This window comes from Larimichthys crocea, chromosome XII, assembly GCF_000972845.2.
Source record: "Larimichthys crocea isolate SSNF chromosome XII, L_crocea_2.0, whole genome shotgun sequence".
Taxonomy (NCBI): Eukaryota; Metazoa; Chordata; class Actinopteri; family Sciaenidae; genus Larimichthys; species Larimichthys crocea.
The window spans coordinates 15,679,922-15,705,345 of NC_040022.1; the positions used below are offsets into that span (position 1 = coordinate 15,679,922).

General features: G+C 39.6%; 3 protein-coding genes across 3 annotated transcripts; 1 reads left to right on the forward strand and 2 right to left on the reverse strand.

Moving 5' to 3' along the window:
* Positions 1 to 804: 804 nt before the first annotated feature.
* Positions 805 to 12,942, reverse strand: slc25a42 (solute carrier family 25 member 42). The gene is made up of 8 exons (XM_010738307.3): positions 12,558 to 12,942; positions 8,031 to 8,193; positions 7,196 to 7,307; positions 7,050 to 7,075; positions 6,673 to 6,839; positions 6,397 to 6,513; positions 5,422 to 5,573; positions 805 to 5,299 (listed from the first exon to the last, which is right to left on the reverse strand). Exons 2-8 carry the CDS (start codon positions 8,109 to 8,111, stop codon positions 4,974 to 4,976), a joined length of 981 nt encoding a protein of 326 aa, XP_010736609.1. The 5' UTR covers positions 8,112 to 8,193; positions 12,558 to 12,942; the 3' UTR covers positions 805 to 4,973.
* Positions 12,943 to 13,780: 838 nt separating this feature from the next.
* On the reverse strand, positions 13,781 to 17,035 carry armc6 (armadillo repeat containing 6). The gene is made up of 8 exons (XM_019262224.2): positions 16,896 to 17,035; positions 16,620 to 16,754; positions 16,047 to 16,132; positions 15,394 to 15,964; positions 15,138 to 15,283; positions 14,906 to 15,037; positions 14,645 to 14,782; positions 13,781 to 14,540 (listed from the first exon to the last, which is right to left on the reverse strand). The coding sequence occupies exons 2-8, from the start codon at positions 16,738 to 16,740 to the stop codon at positions 14,328 to 14,330; spliced, it is 1,407 nt and encodes a 468-aa protein (XP_019117769.1). The 5' UTR covers positions 16,741 to 16,754; positions 16,896 to 17,035; the 3' UTR covers positions 13,781 to 14,327.
* A 395-nt stretch (positions 17,036 to 17,430) lies between these two features.
* Positions 17,431 to 24,124, forward strand: mau2 (MAU2 sister chromatid cohesion factor). The gene is given in 19 exon segments (XM_027285088.1): positions 17,431 to 17,760; positions 17,936 to 17,953; positions 18,133 to 18,198; positions 18,339 to 18,434; positions 18,535 to 18,626; positions 18,688 to 18,721; positions 18,824 to 18,979; positions 19,322 to 19,383; positions 19,385 to 19,473; positions 19,564 to 19,667; positions 19,763 to 19,840; positions 20,034 to 20,119; positions 20,226 to 20,289; positions 20,381 to 20,436; positions 20,524 to 20,601; positions 20,702 to 20,813; positions 20,932 to 21,022; positions 21,792 to 21,919; positions 22,016 to 24,124. Coding segments are annotated over 19 exon segments (1,719 nt in total). The 5' UTR covers positions 17,431 to 17,526; the 3' UTR covers positions 22,091 to 24,124.
* Positions 24,125 to 25,424: the final 1,300 nt, after the last annotated feature.

Consider the following 25,424-nt stretch of genomic DNA (forward strand, 5'->3'; position numbering starts at 1 on the left):
AAATAAATACAAATGTTGCCTTAAATTAATAACAAATAATAATAATATACTTTTTTCGTATTTATTCTTTTGTTTGTTTACATTTAATTTCCCTATTCACTTAATTACATTCCCATATCTATTTCACAATGTATTTATATAAAATATATTTATATGTATTAATTTATATTCTGTCACTTTGGGACCTGATTGCTAACACACCATCAAATAAGAAATATGCATTATTAAACTGTTACAGGTGTTATTTCAGTATTCTGAGATAAATATTTATGCATTTTACACTTGTTTACATACTGTTTTCATCTAAATTATTCTATTTTTATCTTTTTTTCTTTTTAGGGCTTAAATCGTATTACAAGAAACTATGTGTTTATTTCTTTTCAATTAAAATAATATTAGAATGGATGTCTGATTCAGGGTCTTAAGTGTTCGTGTGAGGCTCCTTGAAGACCACATTGAACATATTGTACAGTACTAGTCAAAAACCAAAACATGACAGTTGAAACCAAAAAACACAGATTTGACTCAGACCAAAGTGCAGATTTCCACTCCTTGTGTTTCTTGACCCAAGCATTTTCCTCTTGTTGTTGGTCTTCTTCACTAGTGGTGTCTTTGCAGAAATTCGACCATGAAGGCCTGATTCATGCAGTCTCCTGAACAGTTTATGTTGCAATGTATCTGCTACTTAAACTCTGCGAAGCATTTATGTGGCTCTAATCTGAGCTGTACTGAAGGCTGAGTTTTAATCCAAAGCTAAAAGACAAAAGATGTAATTCATAAGAAAATAATACACACACATCAATCTGTTGTCAACATCCAGTTTTATTTGAGAATTTGATATTTCAAAACTTTCCTACAGATACACCATCATCACTAGAGACTGGACACAGGGTGCGGTATTAGTAGGTTTACATTCAGTTGGCACAAATCACTAGGATTTACAAAACAGCCGACGTATCACTGCGGCGCTGAAAACACAAATAATACAAGACGATCTGTTGTAAACATGCAAACACGGTAGTATTGTCTGTCTGCACGTCTATGTAGGATTACCCACAAATCGGGTTAAAACAATTAAATCTGCTTTCACGAGGGCAAATAAAATCACATCTTTAACCAGAGTTCCAGTATTCCTCCTTATTAAGCCACTGTCGGGTTCTCAACAAAACTTTTCTTTTAAAACAAAAACATATAATTGTTTGGCATTTCATGATTGTCTGGGGTTTTTTCAAGCTTACTGTCAGTTCTCCATAACGTAGTGTATTTAATCACGCATTTACACATCTCATTTGATCTATGATCGATCAATGGAGAGGTGATAACACGACAATAAACTTAACTCTTCTCCAATCAGGGTACAAATAACCATAAAATGTTTGGGGGGCGGGGGTTAAGTCTTCATGAATTCCTCATATTAGTCCTGTGCTAGTTGGAATGGATTGGTCGAGCCTGTTAGGGAGCCAAGGATCATCTATGTCAACAGAGCAAATACCCTACAAGGCAATTTAAGTTTTACAAAAATTCACATACAAAAACTGGACCTGAAGTAATACATTCAGTCACTGAGGTCCGACAATCCCCAAACTTCAAACCACCTTTAAATCATCTGCTGCCCCAATAAATACTCGAAACTTCAAGACCAAAGCAAGGCTAGAAAATGGAAGCAACCTTTAAAAAGGTTAGTAGAAGTAGCTCAGACATAGTAAAATGTTACTATTCCTTGTTAGGCACTTAGTCAGTAACTACCCTTTACTAGGCTTTCAGTTACTATATACTTTGTACTACTTTGCATGCTTCAGCTCAGAGCATCTGCAGGTTTCCTAAACTCAGCTACACACTCTCCCTCCTGCTACCTAAGGCAAGGTGTAAAGATAACACACTGATATTAAAAAGACAAAACTTGCATCTACTGTTCTGCTGTTAACCCGAGTGAGTAGTTGTTTCCTGCGGCTGACTGATGAGGATATATCTACCTATGTTTATGTGTCTGTCCCCAGAGCACTGCTACCATTCTCCCGATTCTCTGCACAATGAGGAAAACGATCACAACACCAAGAGGTGATAAAATGATAAAGTTTGTGACATAAAAGCAGGTCAGGGGGTAAAGTTCAGTCGCCTACTGGACAGGGCTGTGCATCAAGTCTCAACACTTTTTTTGGTACTAACGAAATGTGTCCTGAGCAGTGAGTATTAAAGCAGACAACAAAGTCTTGCTTCATCAATTATCTCATCGTTTTTTGTGATGTAAATCCTAATTTTACCAATTTTATTCAGGCAAAAGGTTCTCCTTGTGTTTTAGAACACTGATTGTATATAAAGCTTGTGCTGTTCCTGCATTATTTAACTTTAACTTGTGCTCCGGTCAAGACGTCCCACGACAAGTATGTAATTATGTAGTTTTAGTAAAACTGGATCATATTTGATGGAGAAAATATTTTCTGGTTTTGGTGTATAATTAAAGTTTTAGTATTGTAGTATTTTATTTTTTATAAATATATTAACAATGTTATTTAATGTGAAGTTATCTGTGACTCTCATTGTTAAATACATCTGTGACTCTCAATGTTAAATATACCAGGAAGGGGAGGTTTTCAGGCCCAGGCGCAAGGGAATGCAGATGGGGGGCGAGCCAGCGTCATGCCAGAACCAGAGCTGAGCAAGCAGGAAATTTAGCTGGCTGCTATGTTTTGCCACAATTTGGCAAAATTGTCTCCTAGTTTTTTATTACAATATAATCATGACAATACATTGTGTACATCTGTCCAAATTTATGACAGTGGCACTGCACACTGGAAATGAGAATGCTAAATTGCAAAAGTATCAATTTCTATGTAATGTTGCTCTAAAGTAAATGATCAGAACAGTACTGTAGTATTGTATCAGCATTAGCAATTTAAAATGATCCCACAACAGGAATAATCCCAGAAAAAAAATCTATAAACTGATTAGTTAATGAACAAACAAATGTATCAGTTAACGGTGAAAACAAACTGACTTTCGCAAATGCAAACAGTAGCTTCTCTACAGAACTTTATACAATCAATATTTGTTTCTTGTCAGAACATGTAAGCAATTAAAATATTACTTTAGAGTTTGTTTTTTTAAACAAAAAACTACACAGGTTTGTGTTTTTTTTTTGTTTGTTTTTTTTTGACTAACTTATTTTACCTCACCCCCACAGACAAACCCTCCTGCTTTATTCTGGTAAAGGTGCCACCTTCATGCCCTCTGCTCCACTTGGCTCTGAAGCCAGCTGCTCGGCCATTCTGCCTTGGTATGTGTGGTCTAAGTATAGAAACTATTGACACTCTGCAAAGACAGTGAGCCTGTATCAATACTGTTAACACTGTTCCACATATTTTCAAATGAAAATGGATCACCTAGTCACATTTTTGACACGAGGGCACATAAAACACTGATATGTAGGAAATTCATTTGATTATGTGCTGAGGTAAAGTTCAATACTGAGAAAGCACTTAAATGTACTAAATTATGCTTGTAACGGAGAACAAATAATTTCTTCACTAGTTGTGGACAGATTTCCAGTCAAGCTAACGAAAGCAAACGCTGCTGCCGCTCTAAGATGTGGATGTTGCAACGAAAAAGTTATTTCTGTGACAAGTCGAACTCTCAACTCTTGTCTTTAAAGTTTTAAACAAAACACGATGCAGCTAACACACAGCAAATGGAAGACAACATTTGTATACTGTATATGAGACTGTGTGTGTGTGTCCTTCACCAGTTACATACCAGAGGTGCACAGAATAATAGAAACACCTCTTAATATACTGTAATCTAAAACAATCCCACGGAAAGAATAAAGGAGGTAAAGCAACGCCTTTCACGCAGTGTCAACAACAATGGAACATTGTAAACTTCTTAAGGTAGTATTCATTGCAGGGCTGTTGTATTGGATTATGTTACACTGTACAGGTGTTCCTACTTAACTGCTAAATTAGTGTATATTTTCTCACATTTGGAAAATGACCCATGAGATATCTGCATGTGTGTCACACTGTTGTATGTCAGTAGAAGGTGAAACTGGAACTGTCACACTGAAGTCTTTCTGAGTAAAAATCTGTCTAATCACCTGAAGTAATACTTGAGACAACAAAACTATTTATCACAATTGACAATACCTTAAAATGCCCATTATGATTACAGCGACAAACAAAATAATATGGGCACTCTTTACACTTCATAGCTGTTGGCACTGGCATAAAATATAGTTCATCTGTCAGCACAGTAGCTAAACTACAAATAAAAATCTGTGAATTCAACCTTCAGGATATATTCAACTCAAAACAAAAACTGGCCATTTGACGGCAGCGACAATGCTGTTACCTTTGTGCTGTGCAAGATTTTTGCTCTACACAGAACGTCTGTGCTTTAATATACTTAACACCTCTAATATTATATATTCTGCAACTAGCTCATACCCCAACCTTTGGTATAATTCCTTAAAACAAACTCACTCACAACTTAACAAATCTCAAGGGGGCGAATATTTCTCTTATGAAATCAAATCCATATTAAAAGTCAATGACTGGCATCCCGCATTGCATTGGAAGGTGTCAGTTTTAGTGGACACGCAAGGCTTAATTCTCTGATTTACAAATACGCTCACAGGCCTGGTCCACACGGGCAGGAGAGAGAGCAGGCAGAACTTATGTGTACACACATACACACATAAAAATAACTGAGGATATTGCACTTAGATGTACAAGACAACAGTGTGTACAGGTACTCGGTACCATCCAACATACCTCACGCTTGCAGGGACTGCACGTCCCCGCTGCACACAGATAAAGCGAGAGAATGCATTAATATTACCCACCAGTCCTGAGCCAGTGTGTGTTTGCTTCTATCCAGCAACTCACTCTTTTCACTTTCTAACTTTCTTTGTTTCTCTTCAGAGGGTGTACAAGGGGATCTCATCATCCCATCATGTTTTCCTTCTCTGTGTGCAGTCATTATCGAGTCGTATAACCCATCTGATGCAGCTTCCTCAGGAGAATATGCGTGAGGTCAAAGGTGGTGAAGCTTATTCCTACCGCAATGGGTCCTTTGACCCAGTTCATACTGAGACCTTTATAGAGTCCACGGATAACCCCTTCTTCAGAAACAATTTCCCTCATGGTGCCTAGGATGGTGCCGTACGTGTGACCCGTGACTCCTGCAGTCTGCATGCGGCGTCGTACCACGTCCAGAGGGTAGGACGCTGACTGGCCGATAAGACCTGCACAGGCTCCGAACGCCAATCGTTCATATGAGTAGGGCTGTGAGCGCCCACTGCGCTCTGCATGAAGAGGAGGACAGAACGAAGTGCCAATCAGTGAACAAGCAGGTGTACAACATGAGGTGTAGATGAAAGAAGTTGTTGATATATACATTTATACTTGGCAGTGGTAGTGTGATTACCTGCATGCATTTTCTTCAGTGTCTCATAGGTAAAGAAGCTGAGACCTGCGTAGGGCACAACACCCAGAATGGTGGGAGTAAAGCCACGATACAGCGTCTTCAGGCCCTCTTCTCGGGATATCCGCACAAACACGTGCAGAATGTTACTGTACCTAAACATTAACCATAAAATAAAAAAAATATTGGTGTGAAACTGGCAAAAAGGCTCATGCTCATAACCTGATTCTGGCATATTGGCTTTCACTATAGTCATTCAAAAAACTGCATTGCACTGTTTAAAGTCCATTTGAGGCTACACAGGAGCACAAACGACCTCAGACGGCTGTGCTTTAACCTAATTTGTTAAGTTAAGCTAAGTTTTTTAGAAATGAATATTGGTTAATAATCAGAACCTTCAATGAGCTGAGTGTAAATGTCAAGAGCAGCATGACTATCAGATCTGATGTGTCATGGATTTTCATAAGCCTTCCAAATGTTCCTCATTCATCCTGCACCTGAACCTTGTTGAAACACACTTACCCCTGGATTTTACCAGGCACGGCTCTATGACATCACAGCCATGACACTGTATTGGTCAGTTCTCCATGCGGCTTCATACCCCACCAGGAGCAGAGTGTTTCACTTTGTTAATTTGCTTAGATTTGGACTTTCATGCTTCTATCATGAGTAAGTAGTTAATTAGTAGTTAATAGCTCAAATGGCTCTGTGCTACTTGATGTGGCTGGTCAAAGCATCCATCAAAAAATAGAAACACATCTCTGCAGAGTGGACACCAGTTTCTGGGATGCACCTGAAAGGCACTTCTGGTAGAATCACATTCATTGTCTAGAACGGCTGCGATTGGCCCTGATGGCCATGATGCAGCCAGAATGTGTTGCAGCCGTGCCGATGGAACGTAGGGATTATACTACATGCACTGTATATACTGTATGCGCTAAATGCCCACTGTGTATTGGCAGCTAAAGGTGACCTTACATTTCCTTTGGTGTTACAGCCATCCTAGCTCGCACCATATCCAGAGGATAGGTCAGCATGGCTGCCGTGGTACCGGCCATAGATCCCGCCAGTAACCTTTGAAATGGAGGTAAGACTCTGGCACAAAGACAAAAAAAAACATTTGTACGTATATGTCAACCTTTCACATTTTGTAATTACTCCCCAAGAAAATCTTAAGTGAACTTATGAACACAAACATCAAGATATTTACAGATGACCTGAACAGCAGCTTTATTAGTATAATCGGACACTTACTTCCCCTGAAAGCCATAGTAGCCACCCAGCAGCCCCTTGTACTGCTCGTGTGCACAGAACTGGATGGCAGCGTATGGGATGACTCGCACCATGGTGGCAGAGTTCCCCCTCCACAAACTAAAGAAGCCATCCTTCAGGTAGGTGCGGTATATCAACCTGTAGGCCTCCTGTGTGCACACAAACACACACATGCACAGACTCTGTTTTTGTCTTTATACTTGTCCATGTGACATATTTTCCTAAGGTCAGACAGAAAATGTTAATAAATGAATCAGGTTAGTTATAATTGTAACCAATGGATCTAAATTAATGTCTTGTTATGAATAAGAAGCATAAAACTGTTTAACTGAGAAAATGAAATATGTGATCAAACAAACCTTGGCAGAGAATCTTGCTGAAGACACTGAAAAATAAAAGATATGTGCAATATTACTTTACATATCTCTCTATGAAACTTAACATTAGTCCTAGATAAAGTATCCATGTGGGTCATTTCTAATTTAAAAACAGTTTCCACACTTGCCTTGGAAGATGATTTTAGTCCTGTCCAATGGGGCGACAGCTGTCTTGGCCACAGCTCCTGCTAAAGCCCCGGAGAAGAGCGAGTTGATGACAGACCGAGTGTGCTTCAGGCCCTGCACAGTGATGGAGGAATCACATTTAGGGTCACCGACACCAAACAAGAGTGAATCCTGTAAAATCTGCATTCTTGCGTGAACAAAGTTGTGTTTGAGATGCTGTTGATCATTAAACCGGAGTTACGTAAAAGGATAATAGAGGACACATGATGACTAACCAGCTTACAAAAAAAAAAAAAAAAAAAAGACACATGGGAGCAGGTGTCCTTAAATGAACCAAAGACAAAGAAGCTCAGTTCAACTATTTCACATATAATACAGCAGAGAGAGTACCGTTTGACAGATAAAACACAGAAGATTACCAGATATTTTCATCTTTCTACATAATAACATAGAAATTGCTCACGTTGAGCAATGGTTCAGGATCCATTGATGATGAAGGGATAACTAAGGTAAAATCAACAGAGAAATCCACCTTAAACACAACTTACATTGAGATATTAGTGATTTTCTGACAGTCAAATTATTGATTAATATTCTGTTCTCTTGGGACTTAGCAGACTTTGTTTAAGATCATTTATACAAACTAGAAAAATCTGTTCGGATGTGGAGTTGTTCCAGCGTTCACTCTCAATTGAGCAGCTCTATCTTTTCTCTCTAAATACAACAAATGGTTCAAATTCATTGATGACACGAATGACTTCATTTCTGGGTGGATTTTTTCCCCTTGAAGTGTTGAAGGAAGGATCGCATCTATAAAAATTTCACCTCATAGCTCACCTCTGACTGACTGGAGGAAGCCCGCGGCAGCACTTCTCCCTGTGTGAGTGATGCCCGCTGTTCCTGGACTCCACTCCCCATTCCCGAGGACTACACACGGCTGTCACTGAGCGTGCTCATGAATTCAACCACAGTGGGAGGCAGCAACACCAGGCGCTGAGAGCTGCAGAGGAGAGGGAGAGGTCAAGAGAGAGGGAGAAATGGAGGTCAGTTTCTGTGTCAGGATCGGGTGACAAGCACGACTGTCCACAAATGAGATACAGCTCAAAGGCAGCTTTAAATCAAAGGGTTGAACAAAAATATCATATGAAACATTTAGGAATTGTAACCGGTTTATACACATACTCAAATATAACTGAACAAATTAGCATGCCGTCACACGGCCTGTGGTATGCTTAGGATCATGAGCTGCTCTGAGCCTTCTCCATGCTTCTTTCTTTGCATTATGTGGAGCATGATCTTAGTCTCTGTCCAAAGAAAGCTATTCCAGAAGTGGGTTGGATTTTTTAGATGTTTTATGGCTAAGTCTGGCCTTTCTATTCTTGAGGCTTGCACCTCGTGTTGAATCCTCTGTGCTTTCTCTTGTGCAGTCTTCTCTTTATAGTAGACCTGGATAATGATATGCCCACCTCATGCACTCACTTGGCTTGTTGTTGATGTGAAAGGACCATGGAAAGGATGCTGCTAACAACCAGCATTGTTGTCTTCCATGGATGTACAGGCCTGTTTTTGTGTTGCCGAGCTCATCTGTTCTTTTTTCTGAGACTGTACCAAACTTGATTTGGCCACTCCTAATTTGTTTTGCTATCTATGATGGTTTGTTTATTTTTGTCTTTGCTGCCTGAGGACAGCCTTGAGTTTTTACCTACTTAATTAATGAAGAAATAACAAAAGGAATGACTCACAACTGTCCAAACAGATTTTTGAGTTAACTATCCGAGTACTTTTGGTCCCTTGCAAAAGAGTGGGCCACTTTGGATGTGAATAACCTCAAATTAAAGTTGAGAGTGCATACTTATTGTTAACTAGAATTTGAATATGTTTTGGTAAACAACTAAAATAATATGCCAATGTTAAATATGGTAAATAACTGTAACTTTAAACTGCAGCACCTTGCGAGTCTATATAAAGACACTGAGCAAAGTTAAACTACTACAGAGTTGGACACTTGTAGGTGAAAGGTGTCTGTTAGAGAAATGCTTAAGAAAACAAAACAAGAACACCACTGAACCTCCACCCATGCCAACCAAAGACAAAGCACCTTTGTAGCCACGGATTTTGCTTCTGTAGACAATGAAGACTTACATGAGACGAGTTTTACAGGAAAGACATTATCTGGGGCGATCTCACTGCCTTGAGTAAGACGTCTCCATGTTTTTCAATGAGCTAATCATTTTATGGGATAGATCACCTATTCATCCAACCTTCAACCCTCCACAGGCTCAACTCTCTCACAAACTGTAAGCGGCAAATACTTCGTTTCAAGTTTTGTACTAAGTAACAGAAACGGTGAAACAACTGTCACACCTTCATGTTCTGCTTATCCACTGCACACACTTTGCAGCCAAGTGTTGTTCTATTTTACATTAAATCACTGTCACAGTGTAAATAAAACTTGCATGTTTATTTTTGTAGGGCTAGGGGATTATTATTATGATTAAGCTACTATTTACTTTTGCATTCATCATTTTGTGTCATACGTACAGATTGTTGAAGTTACAAAAATGATTTCTACAATCTTTTCTTGTGTGTGTTTTGATGTCAGGAATACTGTTTGTGCTATTTAGGGTACAGATTTGATTACTGTTGAGTTTGTTGCTTTTGGTTTCTGCTCTAGAAACAATATTTTTAATATATAAGAAAAATATAATCCTATTCTGAATTAATTCTTTTATGTTTTTATGCAGCATAATAACAAACATGACTATTATTTGTGACCAAAATATTTATTGTGCATTTTTAGTTGTGAAATAAACTTGTCAGGGCTCCCAGGTAGAGAAACTATGTAATGCTGTCATTGTTTTCCTAAACATTGTTTAAGTACCTAAAGTTTATGTTTGCCATTTCTTAAATGTAATTATACATTTATACTCACATGCACATACAGATATATCTACAAAGAGCTAATAACAGGCCAGCTATCATCGGCCAGGCTTTATAACTGAACAATTACAACAATGTGAAGCAGCAAATGTTATAACTTTGATTTTAAGTTATGTAAACTGTGAATCAGTTGTCACATGTTCATCTTATCCACTACTCAAATAATGATCTCTTTCAGTATCAGAGCAGCACCATCAAATGTTACAGTGCAAAATGAGGAGCAGAACTAGTAGACCCTGAATAGTTGTTAGATAATTATACATTAGGGGGAAAAAATCATTTAAAATTCTTTTCTCGTACATCAGAGCTGAAGGAGTTTAGCAACAGTGAGGAGAATCAAACAAAACAAGATGGAGAGAGGACGCCATGGGACAAGAGAGTAAACAGAGGGTCTGCTGAAAAGCTGGGTAGTCATGGGCAACTAATATTGGCCTCAGTACAACAGGGCTTCAAGCCAGATCCTCAAATGAGCACTTAGACCCCTAATGCTTCCCCTTTCACCTCACCCACTGTCCTTACTCGCAGGTCGTCCCTCACCCCTCCCAGCAGCCCTTCTTCTCCATGCATATCATTTTACAGTTCCTTGTTCCTGCCTCGGGCTTGGCTGCTATAAACTCAGCAACAGAGAGGCAGAGCTGTCCCTGTGGACTAACAGGGTCGATTAAATACAGAGCAGTGCCTACTTGTGTGCTGAATGGTTTTGTGAAAGATGTCTGTGACCTGGCCTTCCAGCCGGGTAACCTAGATGGTCATTAGTAATACCAATGTATTAATAAACAACTGCCTGAACATCGTTGTAACTGTGTGTACAGATACTGAGTGGACAATTTGTTTCTTTACAATAGCCATGAAACAAGATGTCACCTTTACGATGTTTGCAATACAAATATACAATTTTTTAAGCCGTTAAATTGATTATTTGTTTTTTGGTGTTTACAAAATGAGCCCTGGTTGACTTATTCAAATTATTTGTGTTGACAGACAAATGCCGCAGATCTTCTCATTAGACAAACACTTCATCAATTATCACTTTTTTTTTTTAATCGACTGACTATTTAATCAATCATGTAATTGTGTCAGCTTTAAATGAAATACGTCACTGTCATAATAATCATGTGTTGGTGGTGTTTCTATATAGGACTACATTATATTATGAGGTGTTATTTTGTCTGTAGTATTAGTCTGTAATTAGACATTCATAAATTAAATAATCACTTAATAGCTCCCTGCATGGTGCACCTCAGTGAAGTCAGTTTTAAGTTGGATAATCGGCTCTGTGGCTCTGCAGGTTTGCTTTGAACTCACTAAAACTTCTGCCATAGTGAAGGGAGGCAGGGGAAATGAAGTGAGGGACCAGTCCAACTTGGTATCCAGGGCACACATTTAGTTTCTCAGAAATACTCTGCTGTTGAGAACTGACTTAAGAGTAAAAGTGAAAAAAAGAGTAAAAATCTTGGCTCGAAGCTGTGCTTAAAATTTAGTGATCAAGCAGGATTTCTTATATATGAATATTCTTAGAGGGACGTCCAAAGAAATTGTGTAATATGTTTCCTTCTTCAACCGATTCCACGCGTTGCAGTGTTTGTTCCTCTCTCCATGTCTGTGATCACGTAACATTTTGGCTTTATATACGTATATAAGTACATGCTGACATAAATCAGTTAATCAGGCACCAGTTTCAAATTTGTCATAAAAATGGTCGCAACAAATAGGAAACTGCTCATCTTTAATTTACTATATGAATATAATGGATTATTTCAAACATTCTTCATTAAAAACACTTTATTCTTTAATGTGTTGAATGTGAACTTATCTTAAGAGTTTTTCACAATTTATTTGGACATCTCTCTGAGAATATTCATATATAAGAAATCCTTTTAAGTGATTGGTCCTTGCCTGGAGTTTTTTTAAATTCATTTTTATATGTAAATATTTTCGCATTTTAGCTCAATATCTTCCAGGTCGTGTGATCAATTGACTCAAAAATCAGTATGGGATCATGTTACTACACTGGCTGCATGAGATACACCTCTTGTCTTTACATATTATATTTTTTATATGTAGATATTAGTATTTTAGCAGAATACCTGTGTCTCTGCTTTAAATATCCCACATTTTTATTTAGAAAACAGGAAGTCTGTGCACGCTGTAGCCGTCTTCTGTCTGTCTGTGTGTTTACTGTAAAGTCTGCAATACGGGTGCATTTGAAATGTTGCAGTGGCTTTCCCGGAGTCGCACTGTACCCGGAGAGAAGAGGAGGTTCACCCGGAGCCAATGTCTGTCCAATATCCAACTTAAACCCAACTTCACCGCGGTCACGGCGCTCCCACATCTCCAGTCTTGTCGAAACTTGTCCACTAACAAAAACACTGCCACCCCTCTTTTGCAGCCTGCTAGCTGTCACTACTTACAAACAGTTCTTACCTTTAGATTATGACACCAGCCTGCAGACTTGCGATGCTTTTATACCTCTCACTCGGTGGGCTGCTTCAAGTCGCCAGCAGGTTGTTGGAAAGTTAGCCAACTAGCAGGTGACGTTAGCTGGCCGTTAGCTCGCCGCTACATTAATGTTACTCTCGTCGACAGCGTTGTGGAAGTAATAACAGTAACGTCAGTCTTCAGGCTTAATAAAGAGGTTTCTTGTGTTGAAGACGCTGCCTTCCACGCGTTTGTCTTAATTCATGAGCTCTGCAGTGACTTTAAGTGACTGGCGCCGTCCATGCTGTTGTGTTTCTGCTGTCACTACTCCTGTCAACGCTCCGAGGCGGTTAGCATGACCACAGCGAGCGTTTGACAAGGACGAGCGCAGGGGCATTGTGGGAAATGGAGTCTGAACGAGGAGGGGCATGTTTGGATAGGTCGGCTGGAGGGGCGTGAGCAGGAGACACGTTTCTCCTGAGTTTTTCTTTCTTGTCCGTGAAGTCCTGGAAGTTGTGGCTTCACGCCAACTTTGGGGGCCAGATTTGACAATGTGAAGATGCCCTGGGGCCAATACTAACATTCACCAATAAAAGTTAATGCACTGTTCTCTAACAATTTTGTTTTCATTGTCACGATTATCTTTTTCTTTTCAATGTCATGTCAATGACAGATGTAACCAAATCTAAGCCAATCAGGCGTGAACAAATCTAAAAACCAGTTCTTCCTTTCTTTCACGTCTAGAGTCAGAAAACAAAGAATAAAAAATTGTATGGAATACATTAAACTTAATACAAATCATGATTAAGATCATGTTTATTCTAAACATGACTTATGAGTAATGCAAAGTCAAATCATTGAGAATATTTTGTGTTACATCTACAGATATATAACACCAGCAGTTATGTCCTTAAAGGTTCAAATGCTTTGTTATGTCAACCATAAAAGCCAAATCTTCCAGCCACCGTCCCATGTACAAAAGCTCAGTCCTTGCTGCAGAAGCCCAGGGTTCGAATCCAACCTGTGGCTCTTTCCCTGTCTCTCTCTACCCACATTCCTGTCACTCTTCAGCTGTCTCTGTCAAAAATAAAGCTTGAAAAGGCCAACAAAAATAATAACACAAAAAAGAAGCTTTGGGCCGCATGAAATCCGACTACAGGCCGTGATTGCCCCCCAGGGCCATACTTTGGACATCCCTGTTTTACACAGTGTATTGTGACACAACAAGATAAAGGCTGAAAGTGAGCTTTATCGTGACCATGCAGAATATACAGGGTGATGTTGTCAGTGGACTAAAAATCAGGCATTTACTGTACTGTACAAACTATAAAAACAAACACGTTCTGGTAAAAGTATAAGGCTTTCAATGTCAACATTTTGCTCTGCCAACATGGATAAATAATCTGCACAAACCAGTGCAGTTAAAGTATTTGCACATCAGCAAATACATTTATATTTATCCATGGCACAAAACACACATTTGACATATTGTCAACTTAAATTTGGTACATATAGAAAAAAGTTTGTTAACAAAATATTAATAGCAAGCTAAACATGTACAACAGGACTACAAGTAACAGAAATAGGACTACTCAACCTCTCGAAGGCGACGTGTGGGACTGTTCACTCACAAGCCTTTTCTACATTAACTACTTTTTACAAATATGTCTAGCTGTGTAGGTGCTTATGCTTAAAGTTGTGGCTATGTATTCCAACATGATAGCATTTCTTCTTTCATGTTATGGTAAGGGTGTACAGGAATGCTCTCTTCTACTTTCAGTTAGTGAGGCTGCCATGTTTGCCGGTCCACAGCTCTCGGAGCTGCACCTGGCATCCCAGATCTCTGAGGGCTGCTTTACCCACGTCCCCACAGTCTTGATGGGTCTTTAGGGCCTGGGCTATCAGGGCCTCTGCTCCCATCTCCAGGATTGGCTGGCTGTAGTTTTGCATACGTGAAACCAGGTTTCTCATCAACATGCACGCCTGTTTCTGTTTATAAAGAAGAAAGAAAACAGGGTCATAGAGAGTTGGTAGACTGTCACAGGGCTTTTTTTTTTCAGTAAACATATTAATTATTAATGCCCTGATATTACCTGCACATTGACAACATCACTGTGTGTCTTCATACTCTGAATAGCTGCCAAGGCACCTCCATTCTCCATGATGACTTTGCAGTTGTTAGGTTTACGCAAAGCGAGTACAGAGAGGCATGCACAGCCCTGCTCACACACCTACAGCAGAACACGAACATAATCATAACAATGAATAATACGATCTGTATACTTAATCTGTGGTAGATGCTAGATAACACCTATACATAGTCAATTAGTGTGTAGGTATGACATTCAACACACCGCAGGGTTGCTCATGTGTCTGTTCATAGCAATGACAATGAGCTGGACTCCCCCAGCATTAACAACCATGTCTTTCACGTCATCATTTCCTGCTATGGCTCGTATTGCGCTGAGGACCTGCCGAACCAACTCCTGCAAGGATAAAACCAGTTCAGTCAGGCAGAACAATCATGAAATTGAATCTTGAATCAGTTTGTGTCACAATCCCTTGTTTTTTTTTTAAGTGGTTTACCGGTGACTCATAGCTGTCTGCAAGCAGCGTCATCATGATTTTCAATCCTCCCAGATCACAGACGTCTTGACAGAACTCATTCCTTACAGCCAGACGGGACAAAGTCGCACAAAGCTCACTCAGAACAGAAGTGTTATCGAAGTGAGCTGTGAGGGAGGGACACAAGAAATAAAAGAATTATAAATCTGATTTAGAGAAACATTAAAGTAGCTGAAGTTTTCATGCCCACGTCAACTTGGTGATCAGCTGGCCTTACCTTTCGCAGCCTCAATTAAAACCTTCAGTCCATTGTGCTCGAGAACAATACTCTTGGCGTGTTCGTGAGCATGCCCAAATGTAACTCGGACATCATCGTCGAAGGTCATGACCCTAAGAGCTGCGGAGGCCTCCTTGACCAGCTCAGCACATCCACTGTGTTGTTTCAGGGCACCAGTCATCAGAGGCAGGACACCGCCTTTTACAAAATCCTGCCTGTTCTGTTCATGTTTCAAACAGCAGTGACGCACAGTGTGGATGGCTACACGCGTCACACAGGAAACTGCCTGGTACTTTTTAAGGACATCCAAAAGGAACTGCTGGCCCTCTGCATCCAACAAGTCCGGCTGTCCATCTGTCAGTGCAGCCAGAGCGGACAGGGCGGTCAACACAGCTTCCTGATCCTCCAAACTTTTTTTGCAGCAAGAGAGGATGACGGGGTAGGCGTCTTTTTGGGCTGCCAGGTACCTCTGAGCAAATCCTAGTGAGCAATGCTCGGTGAAGCGTTTTATATCTGCTGTCATGTCCGCAACGCTGGCAGAGTCTTTTCCAATTCGGAGGGAATCCAAAGCCTGCAAGTGAAAACAGACATATACAGAGTGAGATTGTGATACTTTTACACCGAGCAGATTCACAAAACAGGTCAGGACTCACCTGTAAGACTTCATGTGTTTGCTCTTCTTGCTTGTCTTCAGATGACACAGCTGGTACTGCTTTTACTATACAACTGAGCTCCACACCTGCATGCACACATAGGACTATGGTTAATGCTTTGACGCACAACAAAATATGAAGCACTGAAAGCTGAATAATGTACAATAAGCAAAGCAAAACTAAGTTTGGAGGCAGTCAGATGGGTGTGTATAAATCAGGATGCAAGAATATCAACAAGGAGGATAGTTTGTGTTCAGCTTGTTTGTGTGAGGGTTAGAAGACCAGTATCCCAGACAGACGCCTCCAGTTTATTAGTGATGTTTCTATTTTATATTTTATCCTCTTGAACTCCCCATAAAAAGGTACAGAGATGTTTGTACGGCTACAGAGAGCACTTTAATTGAATAACAGAGCATTATTCCAATATGGACATTACCCATCAGGCCCCATGGCTCCATTCCTCTGCCACATTAAATAATTTAGTAGGTTTTATTGGTATCTGCAGTTTGGTTCAATGACTTAACTTCTTTCACCAACAAACACTGTACCCTGATCAACTACCAGCCACGTTACCTTGAGACTCAAACTGCTCCACAGCCTCCCTCAGAGCCTCGTCAGGGTCCATCTCAAACTCCTCCATGTTTTCCCTGACAGCAGCGTCAAAGGTCTCCTGTGTGATCCTCCGCTTCGCCATCGTTGATCTGCAGTCTGCAATGAAACGTGACAATGGAGATTGTCAGAGGATGAGGAAGAGGAAGCGAGTTATCCGAGACAGCTGATAGACGTGTTTAAATATCTATGTTGTAAATGTACGAAGTTGCTTGTAATGTAAGAAAAAAGCCACTCAACTGTTACCAACGCCCTGCTGAGACACAACCGGCCTGACTGTTATCAATGAACCGACGGCCACTGTGAACTTACGTACTTTGCGTACTCAGCTGCGGTAACCACGGGCGGCTCTCAGCTGCGAGCGCCGGGCGTGAATTGTGCGTAACAACGTAAGTGAATAGTAAAATCCGCAAAATGTCCCACTTATATATATTCTCGGTTGGGACACAGACCGTAAAAAAAAAAACATTAGTTCCGCTATAATGACACTAGTTTGTTTTAATCACCACGGTAACAGCTAATGAAGAAAAGCACACATCAAGACAGTTTGTTTGCCATCAAGCGCTACGTGATTATTCGTTATATTGGACGTTTACGTGAAAGTTTTATTTATATTTTTTTTAAATTAGTTTTTTTTTTTTTAATTGTTCGTGTGGTAAATTCACACGTATATATCATAAATTGCCCCTTTTGAGGTGGGTAACTATAAATATGTAGCTATGTCACTACAATATCCCTTGTATTACACGAAAATCTATGAGTGGTTTTATTTTGAAAATCAAACACCGGAAGTTGTTATTCCGCAGATCCATGCTTGTTGAAAACACAACAGAGGCCAGCAGATTTTTTGTTGTTGTTTTGTCTTCGGAGGATGGCAGGGAGCACAGAGGCCCCGGAGCCCTGGTACCGAACCCTGCTCGGGTTTGCAGAACATTTCCGCACATCGAGCCCGCCGAAGATCCGTCTGTGCGTGCACTGTCTGCAGGCAGTGTTTCAGTTCAAGCCGCCTCCAAGGGTCGAGGCCCGGACTCACCTGCAGCTGGGCTCGGTGCTGTACCGACACACAAAGACCAGCGAGCTGGCACAGACTCACCTGGAGACAGCGGTGAGCTGCAGCCACAGTGTCTGATGGCTGGCTGGTGGTTCAATAAATCACTGATCATGTGAAGCACTAGACACTTATCCACCATGTGTGTTATGCTTTTTCATGAGTTGTACCTACTCAAAAATGCTCAGTCTCTTGCTGACATTAATGTTTCTTTATTTTTTTCCCCCCACAGTGGTTCATATCACAGCAAGTATCCTTTTTGAGTATAATATGAAATTTCATATTAACAGCTAATACAACAGGTGTGTTACCTCAGCATCACTGCATTTCTCAAATCATACACACATTGTATAAAGAGGTTATGGATTTATTTGGGCACTAACCTTGCTGATGATTGGGTAATAACAATTCCTTCATGATTTATATCAGATCTCTCAATTTGAAGATGTGAAGTTTGAAGCAGCAAGTATCCTGTCAGAGTTCTACTGTCAACAGGTAGATGCCTCCATCAGCATGTAGTAACAACAATACTAATAATAATAATTTGAAAAGTAGCAGTTGGGAAAAACAGTAAAAAAAAATGTACTTATCCTGTTTGTGTCTTAGTAACTCAGTTCTTGCTATCTAATCTCAAGAACTTGGTGGACTCTGCAAAACCAGTGTTGCGGAAGGCCATCCAGATTTCTCAGCAAACTCCCTACTGGCACTGCAGACTGCTTTCTCAGCTGACAGTAAGAAACTTATTATGTTTTATGCTTTACAAACTTTGTTAAATATTTGGGAAATTGATTTGAAGCGTTTTTGTGTGCGATGCTCTTTTCTCTCTCTCAGCAACTACACGCACTGGAGAAGGACTTGGTATCTGCCTGTGATCTCCTAGGGGTTGGAGCAGAGTATGAGGTTGAGGTAAACACATCAGATTTATGTTTAAACATTGAGAGATTGCACATCGACCTGTCTCATATTAAGTTTCTTTTTTTTTTCCTGCAGAGCTCTGTTTGTACTCAGTAAAGGAATGGTGAGCTAAAATCATTCTCTGCTAATTAAATCCACTTTACAATTTGTGTTGTCTTGTCACCGTGCAATCCTATAAGCTACTCATATATTTGTGGCTCTGCAGCTGCTGCTGATGGAGCAGAAGCTGAGCGAGGTCCACCCTCTGTTGACCCTGTGTGGGACCATCATCGAAAACTGGCAGGGAAACCCTATTCAGAAGGAGTCCCTCAGGGTTTTTTTCCTGGTGCTGCAGGTTACACACTACCAGGATGCCGGACAGGTACAGCTGTATGTCTCACTATTATAAATCCACTAAAATCCCACATCAAGAGCTGCGTGTAAAAGTAAAATAATTTTCTTTTCTTTGCATTTTTCACACAAACATTGACATTTTGAAATAAAGGGAGACTTATTTAGTAAGTATTTTTTGCCCTATAATGTAACTAGTATTCTTTTTTTTTTTTTTTTTTTGTTTTTTGAGCTGTTGAATGTAAATCATGTATAGTGCCTGTGGTCAAATGCTTAATATGCTTGTTGTAGCCAGTTTTCATGTCGATTGTATGAAATGATAATAAGATCTCAAAACAACAACTAGTTCGTATGTTCTTTATATTGGGTTTAGGTAAAGAGCGTGAAGCCATGTCTGAAGCAGCTTCAGCAGTGTATCCAGACCATCTCCACTCTCTACAATGATGCACTCCATGCAGGTGGGATATTTGGAGAAGGCGCAGAAGTACACAGACCAAGCTCTCATGCAGCTGGAGAAGCTGAAGAGTAAGTTTGTTGGAATGCGCTCACTGCTTATTTCCCCCTTGACGACGGTGATGTTGAATCAACTCTGATCCACCCGCAATGTGTTCAAAGTGCTGAACAACAGTCCCATCTTGTCCACGTTCCAAGTCATCCTGCTGGAGCATATCATCATGTGCCGGCTGGTCACTGGACACAAAGCCACAGCTTTACAGGAGGTACGTCATCTGCAGTCACACCAGTTTTCTCTGGAAGCTGCCTTAGGTCTTTCATCGTAGTTTAAGACTGTGATGAGTCCTCTCTGTGTCTTTAGATTTCTCAGGTTTGTCAGCTCTGCCAGCAGTCCCCCAGGCTGTTTACAAATCATGCTGCCCAGCTTCACACGCTACTGGTAAGTCTACGGGCAAAGAAAACACACGTTTATAGAAAAGGAAAACTATCACATTACAGCTAGATTCCAATTAAATATTCGGTGTAGAAAAATGTGTTTGTTATAATACTGCTCTCTAGCTGCAGAACTCATTGCGCGCACTGTGCCAGATAATATTGACTGTTCACATCTGTTCCCTGGTTTTCTGTGTCAGGGCCTCTACTGTATCTCGGTGAACTGCATGGATAATGCTGAGGCTCAGTTCACTGCTGCCCTACAGGTGAGTTTCATGCAGTCACTGTGGATTGTGAACTCTCTCTGGGTTTATATAGATCTTTAAAACCCCGTGGAATATCAAAAATATATTTTGATTAAGCTGCTAAGAAGTCTCTTTTTCTTCTGTTAGATGACAACCCACTGTGACTAACCTGGCCAGCGTCTACATCCAGGAAGGCAACAGACATCAAGAGGTTAGGGAGCTGCTCATTTCTGCTGCATTTAAACATGTCCAACATGTCCATTCATGTTTCTTCTTGGTTCTAATCTTCTTCTTTTTTTCAGCTTCAGCTGTACAGCGTTCTAGAGAGAATTAATCCTGATCACAACTTTCCTGTCAGGTGACTACAGATACAACATCACATCATGTAAGCTTTTTCCACGTGTTTCTGTAGAATTTCAAAGTAATATATCTTTGACTTCTTCAGCTCTCATTGTCTACGAGCTGCAGCTTTTTACATCAGAGGGCTCCTGTCTTTCTTCCAAGGACGTTACAATGAGGCCAAGTAAGAACACCTTACTTTTCATTTTAGTAAGTACACTGTAAAAGTGACAGCTTGTTATGTTTAAATCAAGAAATCTTATCATGTAAACTTTCAACAACAGAAGATTTTTAAGAGAGACCTTAAAGATGTCTAATGTTGAGGATCTAAACAGACTGACTGCCTGCTCGCTAGTCCTACTGGGCCACATCTTCTTTGTCCTGGGCAACCACGGGGTGAGTCTACAGTTTATATCACCACATATCCTCACCATTAGTCCGCATACAGTAGTACTGATATCTTAGGTCTGCAGATGTGATCTTTAATACTTGTGTGGTTCCATGTTTTATTCAGGAAAGTAACAATATGGTGGTTCCTGCCATGCAGCTTACCAGCAAGATCCCAGACATGTCTGTGCAGCTCTGGTCCTCTGCACTTCTCAAAGGTACAGCAGTCACTCAGCCTTAACTCACAGTGAGGTCAATGTTAGGTTTTATGTTCATTTTAGCGTTACCGTAAAGATTTTCCCACAATATGTTAAATGATGTAACAGAAGATAAATTTATATTTTAGCCTGATGGGGGCGCAAGAGGAAAGTTCATGGAGTGTCCCAAGGTGGAACAGTTTCAACCTGGAATATATGAACATGCTCAGAAAATAAAAATGCCTCCTCATGTCTCCTCATTCAATTTAGATTTTTCCTCTGTACCAGTGGACATTTCAGTCTGACGTGGGCACTAGATGAAATGTCACCAAAACATTACGATTATCATCAGGTTATGATTAATATTCATATGATCTCATAGGAATGTGTCCAGTATTAGGTGAATTGTTAAATACTTATGAAATGATCACAAGAAACAAGAGTTTTTAGTATTTGCAAATAGGCATTTTCTTCACGTAATTTATGAACTGTTACACAACTATAACAATTTATTCCTCATTATTTATCTCCTAGTGTCTTTTTTATTGATTTAATACTGAACACTTATTGAATATCCATAGATATTTAATGTCCAGTGGGAAGTATCAAAGGTTGAAAGTGCTGGACAAACTGACCAATAGAATCACTGAATCAGTGGACAATGCTTGGGGGAAACATTTAATCACCCTGCAATAACTTGAAACATTTGTGAAAAGTGAATCTGATGTTAGGATCCAAAACTTTTAGACATGAAACTGCAGCTGTATTTACAATTATCTTTTCCCAGCAGATCTGAACAAGGCTTGTGGAAACAACATATACGCCCACGAGGCGGCTCAGATGCACCAGAACTTTTCCCATCGGCTCCTGCAGGACCACATCGCTGCCTGCAGCCTCCCTGAACACAATCTCATCAATGTAAGCGCAACATCTATCAGTCAGCCTATAAACAGTGAGTCAATCCACCCTTTCTGGATTTTTACAGAAACTATTGTACAATCTGTTGTGTTCCAGTGGACGGTCGGCCTCCCTACTGTGCAGTTTCAGCCTCAGAATGGACCTACTACCAGCCTGGCCAGCCTGCTCTGAGAACAAAGACACAGAAGAGCATTTGCAGGGAAAAGTGATGTGAAATGATGAACAGAAAAAAGAAGAAGCAGCTAATAAAATGGTAGGAGGAAGGGGAGGGATGATAATGAAATTAGAAACTGCACTGTGTCATTTGGCAGGCTTCCATTCGGTGCATTCCTTCACTTATTTGGGGCACTGGGGCATCATGACTGGATTTTAAGTAATTGAAGTTTTCAGAAAAGCAGAAGGCATCATGGGCACATTTTATGTATTACACTGACACACTTTGGAGTGTTTGTTTACCAGCTCAAAAAAAAACTTTGATGAAAAGTGCAACATGATTATTTACTTTATTGGCGGGAGTTATCAGAGAAGATTGATGCCACATTCATATCTGAATGGTAAGAATGAAGCTACAGTCAGTTATCTTAGCTTAGCACAAGGACTGAAAACATTAAGGCTCCGTTGTTACCTTCTCATCTAGAAAATAAGCACATTTCTCAAAATGTCCGAATCACCGTTAAACAGCACCTGTGGAGTTTTCTTGTACACAAACAAAAGTTATGTTTATGCTCAGTGTTACTCACCAAAACACACTGAGTGTGACGTGTCAAGTACTTCCTCATTAAAAACACTTGCAATGCTGATTTTTAAATCCGGCCCTCTTTACATCCGTGTTTACTAGCTCACAGTTGTTGTCCGCCTTAGCTGGCGCATATCTTGGCGTTGCACCTGTTGATCAGTGGAATAGTGTGACACTGTTGGTGCATGTGTGCTCTCGTGTACGTACTTGTGATAGACAAATTAGGGGGCCAACTCACAGAAAAACATCTTCGTAGCACTACTATAGGTCTAAAACTCAAAAATTGATTCATCCTACTAATTTAGCTGATAACACTTTCTTCCTCTATGGCATTTTTATTTTGGAAGAAGTTGAAATGTTAGAGTCTTTTAATCTCTTAAGATTACACTGAAACCATCCATTGGCCAAACAGCCAGTGAAACGTGACTCCATTATTGTGTATAAACCCAATATCTGTCTTTTCAAAGCACTATATGATCAGTTATCAAACACAGTGATACAGTTGGATATTCAGTATGCTGTAATGATCTTCCTGTACTGTAGTGGTATGTTTGATATGTACTGTGCGGTTGGGAGAACAGCTGAATATGTAGCTAATTCACTGAAGAAGAACAAATGAGCATTCATGAGACAATATAAAATTGTATTAGATTTACTTGGGTCTGGAACCAGCTGCTTGCTTGACATCTGATAGTATTTATTCATGCTTTGAAGGAAAAACTGTGATGCATCAAAAAGTGAATAATTTTACACTGCTATTCAGTCAACCTGACTGTACTTCCCTTTAGATTTTTACTATTTCACTCTAACTGTGGTGTATGTTTATAAACTCTGTACACTTTACTGGTAAAACTACTACTAATAATAAGGTTGACTGTTAGCCATTTGCACATATATTTTGTTTCATGATGAAACTTTTTCATCTAAGCATTTTGGAATAATTGTTTTTTCTCGTTTCCTGTTTTACTCAGTTCTTCCAGATGATGGCAGTACAATCTCTTTTTAAACTATTTATTTATTTAATGTTGTTTTTCATGATATCACATTATTAAGTGATTGATTACCATTTGATATATTATCAAATAACTGGTATGACTTTATTTACACTTTATCTAGTATGTTTTATGTCAGAGTCGTTTGTTATGTTTCTGCACTGATAGCGTTCATTATTTCAAAATAAACTACTGAGTTCGGTTATTTGCAAAGTAATGTACTGCAATACAAAATACAGCACAAATGCAAGTATTTGTATTGGCGTTTTACAGTAGGTCATAAAACTAAATGTTTGATTTGTCGTCTCTCCCTTGTCATGTGAACTTCTATCTGTCAGCTTTTATGAATAAAAATTCAAAAATAGAATGACTTGATTCTTTTTATCTCATAATTATTTAACTTTTGATCAACTGAAAAGAGTTTGGTTAAGCCATGAGTATGGAGACACTCTGTGTGCTGCAGTGTGACTTTATGTCAATAATGACACTGCATATATAATAAAACGACTCAACTCATAACTGATAGCGTGTTTAGCAAGAACAAATAGGTGGATTGGGTAATGTTTGTTGTGCTCTGTACTCTACTGGATTTGAAATGAAATAATAACATTAAAAATGGACTTGAAAGAACCAAACAGAAGATTTTTAATGTTTTATCCCACTTAGGATGAACACACACTTTATGTCACACTGTTACATACTGTGATTTACATCATAAAAATCCGTAAACAGACTTGCTGAAGCTGTCACTGTGAATTAAATCTGCATTCATTTAAGTCAATGTTGCTTTATTATCCTAAATTGATACATTGCAGACTTTGCAGAACCATCTGCACATACATTGCATAATCACAGCAACATTTCAAGTGTCTGCATATTCATTTTTATGGGATAACAGAAATGAACGTAAACTTCATAGCGCCTTCAAAGCGCTCCACAAAATGTAATGTGTACATGATATATAGAGCTATAACTTGCATGTATGCTGGAATGTTCCTTTATGGCCAAATCCAAACATAGAAGACTGCAATTTTCAACCACAAGAGCTGAGATTTTAATTACAGCCTGAACTCTTCAAAAGTTTCAAGGGGTTAAAGCTTTAGTAGACAGTCGACAATAACAGGTTCAAAAGATAACTAGAGAATGTTATCATCTGCCGCTAATTAACATTCATGAAAATGGGCAAAATGAAACTCCTGGATGTTGTTGCATTAATATGGACTCTGGCAGTGCCTGTATCAGTGCCGGTTATTCCCAGATCCCAGCTTGTGACCAGAGGTGACAGGGCCTTTGCTGTAAGGAACAGACAGATCAGACAGGCCAAATCATTAGTGTCTTTTAAATCCTTTCTTTCTTTTATAGGAAAGAGTTTATGAATATTTAATATGTTGCTGGATTTTATAACCCCTACTCTTACCACTCCCACTGTAGATGTGGACACTGCTGTAAGGGGCTCTGAGGAACAACTGAATAAACGACATGATAAAAACTTGTGTCTAATTCAAAGACCATGAGCAAGATGAGGATCATCACAGGTCATGGAAGGCTTTGTGTTTTGGATGATGACTAATGGCATCCCATTAACTATCAGGAAATGATCATAGAGCAACACTTGTTGGGTGAAAAGTGAGATGATGTGGTGTTTGATACAATATATTCATCAATATCCTGAATGGAAAACAAGATGTTTCCAAACCAGACCAAACTACAATGTTAAATGTCAGTCAGGATGATATATTTGCCTGTCTGTAACAGAAAAATCTGCTGCTTGTCTTCT

Coding starts and splice junctions, on each gene's coding strand:
- armc6 (XM_019262224.2), bottom strand. CDS start 16,740: ATGGCGAAGCGGAGGATCACACAGGAGACCTTTGACGCTGCTGTCAGG. Junction 15,965..16,046: donor AAACACATGAAGTCTTACAG/GTGAGTCCTGAC, acceptor TTTCACTTGCAG/GCTTTGGATTCCCTCCGAAT. Junction 14,783..14,905: donor GACACATGAGCAACCCTGCG/GTGTGTTGAATG, acceptor GTTCTGCTGTAG/GTGTGTGAGCAGGGCTGTGC.
- slc25a42 (XM_010738307.3), bottom strand. CDS start 8,111: ATGGGGAGTGGAGTCCAGGAACAGCGGGCATCACTCACACAGGGAGAA. Junction 7,076..7,195: donor GACTAAAATCATCTTCCAAG/GCAAGTGTGGAA, acceptor TTTATTTTTCAG/TGTCTTCAGCAAGATTCTCT. Junction 5,300..5,421: donor ACTGAAGAAAATGCATGCAG/GTAATCACACTA, acceptor CTCTTCATGCAG/AGCGCAGTGGGCGCTCACAG.